Genomic DNA, 11,129 nt, shown 5'->3' with positions numbered 1-11,129 from the left:
AAGGGCAGCCTTGGCTGCAGTGACCATGGAATGGTGGAGTTTGAGATCCTTAAGGAGGCGAGGAGGGTGCACAGCAAGCTCGCTACCCTGGACTCTAGGAGAGGAAAATTTGTCTCTTAGGGAACTGATTGGCAGAGTTCCATGGAAAGAGGCCCTGGAGGGAGGAGGGGCCCAAGAAAGCTGGCAAGTATTCAAGAATCTTCTCCAAGCTCAGGAGCGATGCATCCCAATGGAAAGGGAGTTGGGTAAGAACTCCAGGAAGCCTGTGTGGATGAACAAGCAGCTCCTAGACAAAGTGAGGCACATGAAGGAAGCCTAAAGAGGGTGGAAACAGGGACAGGGAGCCTGGGAGGATTACAGGGAAGTTGTACGAGAAGCCAGGGATTAGGTAAGGAAAGCTAAAGCCCTGACATAATTAAACCTGGCCAGGGACATCTGGGGCAACAACAGGGGCTTCCCTAGGTATACAGGCTATAAGAGGAAGATCAGGGAAAATGTGGGCTCGCTGTGGAAGCAAACAGGAGAGCTGGTTTCCCAGGATAAGGAGAAGACCAAGAAGAAACAGATTCTCAATACTGTGATGTTAAGAAAATGTCATTCTTTAAAGAAAAAGTTGATCTAGAGGAGAGATTTATTTCCAAAGTCATTGAAGAAAAGCAGAGGATCAGGTTCAGGAACACCTGAGGGACCTGAAGGTGCACAAGTCCATGGGACCCGATGGAATACATCCACGGGTCCTGAAAGAACTGGCAGATACGGTTGCAAAACATCTATCCATCGTATTTGAAAAGTCATGGCAGTCTGGTGAAGTTCCCACTGACTGGAAAAGGGGAAACATAACCCCCATCTTTAAAAATCTGAAAATGGAGGATACAGGGAAATCCAGGCCAGTCAGTCTCAAATCTGTGCCTGCAAAGTCATGGAGCAGATCCTTCTGGAAACCTTGAGAAGGCACATGGAAAACGAGTAAGTGATTGGTGACAGCCCACATGGCTTCACGAAGGGCAGATTGTGCCTGACGAATATGGTGGCCTTCTACGATGGGATCACGACCTTGGTGGAGAGAGGATGGGCAACTGATGTCATCTACCTGGACTTGTGCAAAGTCTTTGACGCCAACCCACATGACATCCTTTTTTCTAAATTGGAAAGGCATGGAGTTTACAGATGGCTTGCTCAGTGGAGAAAGAACTGGCCTGATGTTTGCACTCGGAGTTGTGATCAAAGGCTCAGTGTCTGAGTGGAGACCAGTGACGAACGGTGTTCCTCACTACATCCAGCTTTGGAGCCCCCATTGCAAGGATAACAACCGGTTGGAGCGAGTCCAGAGGAGGCCACGAAGATGCTCCGAGGGCTGGAGCACCTCTGCTATGGGGACAGGCTGAGAGAGTTGGGCTTGTTCAGCCTGGAGAAGAGAAGGCTCCAGGGAGACCTTATAGCACCTTCCAGTGCCTGAAGGGGCTACAAGGAAGCTGAGGGGGGGACTTATACAAGGGTCTGTAGTGACAGGAGAAGGGGTAATGGGTTTAAATTGAAAGTGGGGAGGTTTAGATTGGATATCAGGAAGAAGTTCTTCCTGGAGAGGGTGGTGAGGCACTGGGACAGGTTGCCCAGAGAAGCTGTGGATGCCCCATCCCTGGAAGTGTTCAAGGCCAGGCTGGATGAGGCTTTGAGCAACCTGGTCTAGTGGAAGGGGTCCCTGCCCATGGCAGGGGGGTGGGACTAGATGCTCTTTTAGGGCCCCTCCCACCCAAACCATTCTGTGATTTTCACAGGCTATACTTAGGCATCATTCAGATTGTATACAAACCCTTTTTCACTGTAAGACTATTTGTGTTATCTTTTTATGGTATGAAAATGATCAGTTAGCTTATGTTAACATCTGGGTATCCTTCAAAATTTTCTCGCATGTGTTCTTACTTTTTGGGGGAGAAGAAGAAGTTTGTGATAACTTTAAACTCCTAGTAAACAGTTTCTGGTAGGAGTGTTGCTGCATCTTCCGTTACTCAGAAGCTAGTGTCTAATAACCTATGCCTGAAAGGCCAAGTGACTGAATAGATCATCTGTCTTGGAATATGTTACTTTCCATGGCACATTCACTGTTACATGTTCTTCCTTATTTTATATTACCTGTTATTTTGGAGACTAAAATCTTAAATGTATTTATTACAAAAATGCTGCTACACTGCAGTTGTCGCAAAGGACATGTACCTAAACCCGGCATGCAGTAATGATTGCATGCACCCAGACCTATACCTGCTTTGCAACTGGGATGTGGCCATTATGTGCTGTTGGAAAAAAAATCCTCTGAGGTGCATTGTGGATCATGTTTAATTGCCCTTTGTGTCTCTGTGGTTGCTTGTCCTTTTCTTAAGTTTTGGACGTGGATGTTTTGAAATTGAGAGCTTTTTTCATATGAAGCACATGTCATTAAAGTTAAATTTGTGTTATTGGAAAGAAGCAGATGAGTAGGTGATATTTTTAATCTTTTGGTAGTTTGTGATGAATGAAGGTTTGTATTTATTTATAGTATGTAAGGCAAGAAGGTGCACAAACCTGGATTACTTGTGTCCATTTAAAATTCTGTTTTGGAGAAAATTGTTTTCTGGATAGCATGTTTCTGTAAATTTTAATTTATTCTGTGAAGTATGAAGAGAAATGGTCAGGGAAATGAGCAAGGTTACTGTCTTTGCAGCCACATTTTTAATGGAAAAATTGTATATAAATTGAGGCTGAAAATCAGTGTAAGCTTCAGGTGGTATTCTGTAACAACTGAGAAATGATCTGTAGGTTTTCCCCATTAGTACTGAAATACTAAACTAATTGAATAAAAATACAGTGTAAAAGGAGGCAATCATAAGAGAGGCTCTGAGGTTTTAGGCAAGATAAAATCTACTGTGTTGAAGCCTGTGGATGTAAGCACTGGTCATTTGAGAAAAGATGGTTTAAAACAGTGTACAAAAATGTTATTCCAATTGTGTTTGAACTTGATGTTTAGAATTCACCTGAGATTAAAGGAATTGAGTAATTTGTTAGCTTAAAGTACAGCCTTTGGTGAAGAAACTTCTCGCAGTTCTGCCAAGATGATGTAAATCTTTCAAATTTAAAATTCATTTGTCAGTGACAACTCTTTTCTTTCTGCCACTTCTTCCATGTAAACATAGGTTTTGCAAATAATTTGAAAATACTCTTCAGAGGAGAAGGGGTAAAAGTAGCTATGTTTTTTAATGAGTAAACATAGTTTTGTGATCAGAAAATTTGGTTAAATATTACTGATTGGAACAGAGATGACATCAAGGTGAAAATGTTTGTGATTGTTAAAATTTATTTCCATTTTGAGTACAAGCACAGATTGATAAAAATTATCAATGTGTCTAAATGCTATTTTTGTTTGGTGAGGGAATATTATTATTTATTAAATGTTTTCTAGGTATCATCAGCCTGTGCAAACCTGGAAATTCTGGGATTCAGTCTCTTATTGGGGTACTCTGTATACCAAATATGGAAATACGGGTAGGTGGTAAATATTTAGTACTGATCCAGGAATAGTATTAGTTGTTAATAATATTTAATGTATTCTTAACATTTTAACAATGTAGTGGTTTAAACACAGACTTCAGTTACAAGACCACTACTCTTGAGTATTTGATCCCCAAGTTTGTTAATAATTCCATTATAAAATTCCTGTGAGAATGGAATTGTACTCTGTATGGCTGAGAGGATGGAATGGAGGAGAGAGAAGTGCGTAAATTAATTTTACTGTGCTTACAAGTCAAAGTAGTTTCACAGTAGCTGCAGTTAAGAGTATAAAGCATAAGAATCAGAGCTGAATCTGAGGTACATAAAAATGTTTTTCTAATTAACTGTTAAACCAAGTGGTTGATGGTGACAGCAGTACCTGTTCCACAAATCTGTAATCCAAGTAGCCTGAGCTTCTGTAGAATTCATAGTGACAATGACACACAGTTCTAAAGTAAACAAGCCCCTTCTTTTCCATATTATTTCACTTTATGAAAATACAATGTTATCAGAAAATGCTGAACCAAAGACACCAATTGTAGCACTCTAGAAATCTCAGGTTCAGTATTAATAGTGAACAAAAGGACAATTTCTGTAAATCTAGAAAATCCATGTTGTGGTTTTGTTTTTGTTTTTTTTGTTTTGTTTTTGTAGCGAGGTCTGCTTGAAGTTCTTTATGATATATTTCGCCTTCCTCTCCCTGTTACTGCAGGGGAATTTATTGAGGCACTTCTTAGTGTAGGTAAGTATTTAGAACCTGTTCACGTAAGAATTCTGCTATTAAGCTCCTCTACAAATTGGGACCCTTCACTGTTTCCTGTATATTGTAAATTATGTCAATATTAACTGTTTCATTACTCAATACATTGGGTGCTCTGGAGTCCTGTTTACAATTCTTTATCAACTCTTTAGCATTGTAAGTTTGATAAAAGAGCAGCAGTGGATCACAATGGATGATTTACACAAAAGACTGTAAACACAAATCAGACTTCTTTGAAGCATTAGGAGCATTAGTAATGTATAAGCACTAGTGAATGTTACCAAAAAAGGTATTAAAAAATCTTTTATGTATCCTGTGTATTTGCTAGCTATCTCCACTGCACTTTAGCAGACTTTTAAGTTTCCTGCAACAAGTGTATGCTTTTTCATGGCTTTCATAATTTCTTATTTTTAGAATTACTCATTTGTAAACCAAGAGTATCCTCTGCTTTGTCTCACAGTGCAAAAGTATGAACCCAGAAGGACCAAGTTTCAGCCTTTGTTTCAGCAATTCTCTTTTCCAAATTCTGATTATAAATGTTTTGTCATGCAGTTGATTGTAAAAGCTTGATCCTTGTGCTACATTTATAAGTTAATACATCATTCTTTGTTGCAAACTTTCTCCTTTGTGACACACAGATGTACCTTTTAAAATTTAGGTGTTACAATAACATGTTAAGCAAATGTAATGTATTTATGAATTAGAAATGCCATTATTTGGTTGATACTGAGATACAAGCTTTGTCCTGTCTTTGAATTTATCCTTGCTTTGTTCAAGAGTGTGATTTAGATGACTTGTTGGAGATCCTTCTGACAAAATTTTTATAATTTGAAACCTGAAGTTACATTTTTTGACAAGAATTATTATTTACCTACTGACACCCATTAAAATAACGCTGTAGAATCCAATGTCATAATTACCATTGTCCGTATTTTCTTATTCTAGATCCAAGCAGGTTTCAGGACTGCTGGAGACTTTCTGATGGCTTTGTAGCTGCTGAAGCTAAAACCATATTGCCCCATCGGGCCAGGTCAAGGTGAGCATTTAGTGAACTTTGCCTAAAGCCTTGCTTTTGTTTTGTGGTTATGTTGACAAAATACTTTTTGTTTTCTTCCAGACACAGTAAGAAACGAACTTACTAAACTGTTCCCATTCTTTTTATCCTTAGGCCTGATCTCATGGATAATTATTTGGCTTTAGTGCTTTCAGCTTTTATTACCAATGGACTTCTAGAGGTAATTAATGGCTTTAAGTTTAAATAGATGCTTGCTACTTCTTTCCTTAAAAAAAAAAAAAAAGTATGATGTTCTACATTAAGTGTTTTAATAATTTTGTAACTTTTTGAAGGGTCTGGTTGAAGTGATCACAAGTAGTGATGACCATGTTTCTGTTAGAGCAACTATCCTTTTGGGAGAACTTTTGCACATGGTATGTAAAACATTTTGCTGAAAACAAGTAGCATTACTGGCTAGTTGTAAATACATATTTCCTGTTACAGCTTTGGATTTGTTTTATGAGTTTGGAACACCTACTTTTCATCAGAGTAATGGGATAATTTACATCGGCTCTTCCGTCACTTCATGTGTTGAAAACAGTATGAAAACATTGGTAGTCAAAAGTTTATAATAGATCTCATCAGCTTAAATTGTATTTGATTTTAGATATTCTTTTTGGTACTTTTATACATGTGACATAAGCATATTTTTGTATGTTACCACTTAAAACACTACCAGTGCAAACCATACAGATTAGAAGGCTCTGAAAATCTAAAACTGTTTTAAGTTGCTTGCAATTATATTTCAGATTGATTAGTTAAGATGGTATGTATAATTATTGGTCAGATGTTATGCAAAAGGTAGTTTTGTTGTCATGCATTTGTGAAAGTCTTGTGAAAAGTGGGAGATTCTTCAAATTGTTGGTCCTAAAGAGATGAATTAAAATATTGCAATAAATTATTCTAACTTTTTTTTTTAGGCAAACACAATTCTTCCTCATTCTCACAGCCACCATCTGCACTGCTTACCAACGCTGATGAACATGGCAGCATCTTTTGACATCATGAAAGAGAAAAGACTGTAAGAATTCTAAGTTACACTTAAAACCAAAAAGTATTTACATCTCTCTTTCCCCTTAAGTTGAGTGAAAACCTACTTTACAACTTTCCTCGTGGCTGAAACCACTGCTGCAAACAAACATGCACGTAGAAATGCTCTGTCACGCTTACTAGGGAAATAGTTTCCAGTGCATGATTCCGAAAGTGTTCACAATATCAATTTAGAAACTTGGAAAGAAAATTTTGATCCTGGATTTCAGAACACTTTTGCATAGATTACAGGGTTTTTTACACAGTTTTTTTGGTAAATGAAATCTAAGGCACTGAAACTAATGTCTCAGATACTGACCAAGCAATATCTGAGACATGTTTTGTGTGTTTGACCTCTCCATTGTTTCACTCTTTTGGCATTTTGATACAACCTTTCAAAACTAAAAGAAGCCTGTACTAATTTTTTCTTTTGGTTATTATTTAGGTACAGCTAATTAAATAGTAAAAGACCAAATTAGTGAGCCATTATTATTGTGAGCAGGAGCAGGAGATGTAATAATGGCATGGAGCTGGTTTGTTGGTTGTGGAGGTTTTTATAAACTTTTTTTTTCTGCAGAAGGAAATAGTTATTGTAACAATAGTAATTATGTTAAAACTTAAGGTGCTTTTGTTCAAAGTTTGCACTGATACTTTCTCTGTTCTTTTCAGTTCCATTTAAGTACAGGAATGTATGAACAGAAATTTTAAATTTAGTGGAACATTCTGCATTGGCATGTAGTTAAATGGTATTAGGGAACTGTTTGGCACTCATGGTGCCAATCAAATGAAGTATATATAGACATCTGACTCCAAAAAAATTTTTATTTACTCCAACAAAAGTTCAGATACTAGAAGTACCTGAATTCTGAGATTTTTAAGCCTATGGGCTGTTTTTACTTATCTTTTTTAGAATTTCTCTATATATCTACCATTCTTGCAATTTAACCTCAAGTGCTCTGTCATCAAATACTATTCTGGGTACTTCACACAATTTAAACTTCCAGAAGAAAGAAGTAAAATAATTTGATAGATTCACATGTTTTTAAAATGTGTTTCCCTAACTCAGTGGTCTTACTTGCATTTCTTTGTAGAATTGAGTGTATGCTTTCTTTTCTAATAGTTAATTATGGGAAATGTTTTTGTTAATTGCTCTTGCCATTCCTGATCTGCCTTGTCCAGACAGTATTCTGGTAAATATATCATAACTTTGTATTTTGACTTTCATTGTGTTGTCAGTGATCAATTGCAGAATATTTCTGAACTGCTACTGTGAAATGCTAAGTGCTGTTTGTAGCATTCTTTCAAGAAACATCGTGCTCTTCTTCTTCTTTTCAGTTTTGAGATTTTCTTCAGTGTCAGTAGAAGATTTTGATAGATGAAAACACAGATATTTTTCAAAAAATGCATATCTGAAACTCCATCACAGCATATTTGACATAGCCAAAGCTGAGGGAGGAGAGGAAAGATGAAGAGCAAAAGGGATACGTTTGTGGATTAATGGCAGGGTTTTTGCTTTTTGGTATTTGTGGACATACCTGATCAGAGTAGAAAGAAGTCCCATTTTTGTTGGAAGAAAGTGATATGTAGAAGTAGTATTTTTTTAATTTGGGGATCTTGGTTTTGGTCAACATTCAGCGTTGTTTCATACTCTGAGGAACTGTAAGCCCTGTTACTGTTTAAATGTATGTAATTTAGATAAGTGACCAGATTCAAAGGTGGTTTTTTGAAGATAATACAAAAACACTCGGAGAACTCTTTTATTTATGGGGAAGAAGTGCAGACTTTCCTCCTTATTTTTAGACTTCTTTGTTATTTGCTCAGCAGGTTTTTATTCTGCTACCCCTGTTGTGTAATTATCTGTTTCTGCCCTTGTCAGATGTCACTTCTATTACTTCCTATCTTTTCTACAAAACTTATTGCATGCTGTTGCTGAACTGTTTAGATATAAAGAACAGGAAGGATACTACCGATATTCCTGCCACGCTCGGGGAGGGGTGGGGGTGTGGCGGGGGAGAATTTACAAGAAATACTTCTTAGACAAAGTTGAAGCTGAGTCCATTGACTCAGCTTTACTGCAGAGTGTTGATCTACTGTGACATGTCACAACACTTTATCAACTTTAACTTTACAGTATCATCTGTCAACTGTGATACACATGGTTAATTGCAGAGTAGAAGGTACCAATAAGGCTCATTCTTCAGTACTAGAAATTCTGAAAAATGATTTTCTGCATAATTTCCATATGAAAGACTTCAGTCTTGTTTTGAAGTATGAAAACCTGTATCAAGAAAACAATTTTATTTGCTTCAGTATTGTTGGTCAATGCTTTCTGGAGCTATGTTTATTTACTAAAGATGTAGCAGTAGTGCTCTTTATTTGGGTAATAGTTGCCAAATACTGATTATAGTACTTTTTTCTGTTAAAAGACGAGCAAGCGCCGCACTCAACTGCTTAAAACGTTTTCATGAGATGAAGAAAAGAGGACCTAAACCTTACAGCCTGCATTTGGATCATATTATTCAGAAAGCAATCTCAACCCACCAAAAAAGGGATCAGTACCGTGTGCAGAAAGACATCTTTATTTTAAAGGTATTGCTATTACTGATTTTTCAAACTGAATTTGCCTTTGTATTTTGGAGGCTTAGATCCCACCCCCCCAGGCTTCACTCTTCTAATTCAGAGCCATTTATGTGATTACTTTGTAGGGGTTTTATCCATTTATTTATTTATTTTATTTGTTTTATAGGTACTTGTGGATGCTGTATGGATTTCTAAAAATTGAGGAGTGAAATTGGAGTATTTTTTGATACTTTTTAGGATCGATTCTGGTCTCTCAGTATTAGATTCTTAATACAGTACTATAACCATGCAGTTTACTTTCAAATGCAAATTACTGTGGAGCATAGCCCTCTTAATGATTGTTACATGATTAGTAAGTATATCATGTGACAAGACTGGAAAAAAGATGCAAGGAAACTTACTGTAGTTATTCATGTCTGTATTCCAGGATACAGAAGAAGCACTTGTAATGAATCTTCGGGACAGCCAGGTTCTCAATCATAAGGAGAACCTTGACTGGAACTGGAATCTAATAGGGACCATACTGAAGGTGAGCTTAAAAATGTGTGATACTGTTTTTATGAAATGGTTCAATGAAGTCATGTGAACTGACTTCCTCATATTAATTTCATAGTACATACCATAATCTGTTTTAGTCAGAAAATTAGGCTCTTACGGGTTTAATTGGTGCTGATATAGTCTCTTTGTATACAACCCTTAAACTATATGCAAAAATATACTACAGCTAAATTCAGAAGCTTCTTAATAAGCATGTATTAAATATTATAGAAGTTTATTTGTACAGAAATAGACTTTACAGTATTTCCTATAATGACTTTAAAGTTGCTAATACTTTAGATTTGGTCCAAACTATACAGGAATACTACCTCATTCAGTTTCATAGCAGATTTTTTTATGTAACATGAGCAGAAGGTTAAGGAGCTGGGTAATAGATGAAACTTCAGATACTTAGCTTGAGCCACATATGAGAATTTGAGTAGTATACAATCTCATTGTATGTTTTGAACTAACAGAAATACGCCCATAGCATCAAGTTCATAACAAAATTAATTTGTTGTTGCAAAATAAAGAAAATACCTCTGACAGGGAGGGCATACATTTAATGCACAGCTTTTTTAGGCAGAAAACTTCGTTTCTTTGAGAAAGAAAACATTCTGAATGAGTAGTTGGTCTAGTCTTTAAAACAAAATAGTTCTTGTCATAATATTCATCAGAGCCTCCTTCTCTTGTTACCCCCAAGTAATGTTTTCTTACTGTCGTCTTTACTGTGTTGTTACAACAACACAAAGATGGTGAAAGTACAAAGAAGGATTAATGGTGACAATCAAAATCAAGGTTATATTTAAAGAAAAAAAGAAGAAATTAAATACCTTTGTGAATTTTATAAGGAACTGATAAAAAGACCTGAATATATGACATTTGGTGTAGCTTTGCTCCACCAAATGTTACTGTTCACAGACTTTTTACTGCAATTACTAGATTACTAGACATCTATGATTATTGTTCGTAGATATTTTTACCTTTGATTCAGTATAAAGACTTTCTCAAGAAACTGATTTTAAGAATCTCAGCTGTTAGCTATTTTGTGTAGTTCTTTGACAATGGGAGTTCTGTGTAGTTGACCATGAGGAGGGGGAGGGGATTTACCTGAAATCTAGGTCAAACTGTCAGTTTCCCTGCTATCACAGACCTCCTGAACAGCTGATTTTCTAGTGTACTATGAAAAAGTTGCTAATGTCTCAAAAGCAGGGACTTCTGTTATTCAGAATGACAAGTTTCGTATTTTCTGGTTTAATTCTAACCACTTCTGTTCCTGTTAAACTGCACACCAGAAGCATGAACTAAGATAACATTATCAGAGTGGTCAATCTTTAGTCCTTGAATGAGCAGGATCCAGCTTCTGGTGTTTGGGCTTTGTCTCATGTGCTACTCACCTCCTTAGTGCTTCTTGCAGCCAACCACCTCACTACTTGCATCTCATGTCATCCCTTACTGCCTTTTTCACTTGCTCAGCTTTCTGACTAGACTGCTAAAAGAGCAGCAGAATTGCAGTGGTCAGGATGGAGGAAATGCATTTTTGTCATTGACAATAGAATCAAAGAATCACAGGATGTTTTGGGTTGGAAGGGACCTTACAGACCATCTAGTTCCACCCCCCCTGCCATGGGCAGGGACACCTTCCACTAG

At 36.9% G+C, this 11,129-nt stretch overlaps 1 protein-coding gene across 1 annotated transcript in view; it reads left to right on the top strand.

Moving 5' to 3' along the window:
- Window positions 1–11,129, top strand: part of RICTOR (RPTOR independent companion of MTOR, complex 2) — a 50,393-nt gene that overhangs the window by 9,895 nt on the left and 29,369 nt on the right. The window contains 8 exon segments of the mRNA XM_010153477.1: window positions 3,431–3,513; window positions 4,174–4,261; window positions 5,225–5,315; window positions 5,448–5,514; window positions 5,627–5,707; window positions 6,254–6,354; window positions 8,789–8,951; window positions 9,370–9,471. Coding sequence (XP_010151779.1) covers window positions 3,431–3,513; window positions 4,174–4,261; window positions 5,225–5,315; window positions 5,448–5,514; window positions 5,627–5,707; window positions 6,254–6,354; window positions 8,789–8,951; window positions 9,370–9,471 — 776 coding nt within the window.

The sequence above is a fragment of the Eurypyga helias genome, unplaced genomic scaffold (genome assembly GCF_000690775.1).
Source record: "Eurypyga helias isolate BGI_N326 unplaced genomic scaffold, ASM69077v1 scaffold4526, whole genome shotgun sequence".
NCBI lineage: Eukaryota > Metazoa > Chordata > Aves > Eurypygiformes > Eurypygidae > Eurypyga > Eurypyga helias.
The sequence above is the reverse complement of the archived record's forward strand: the minus strand, read 5'-3'. Positions and strand labels throughout refer to the sequence as shown.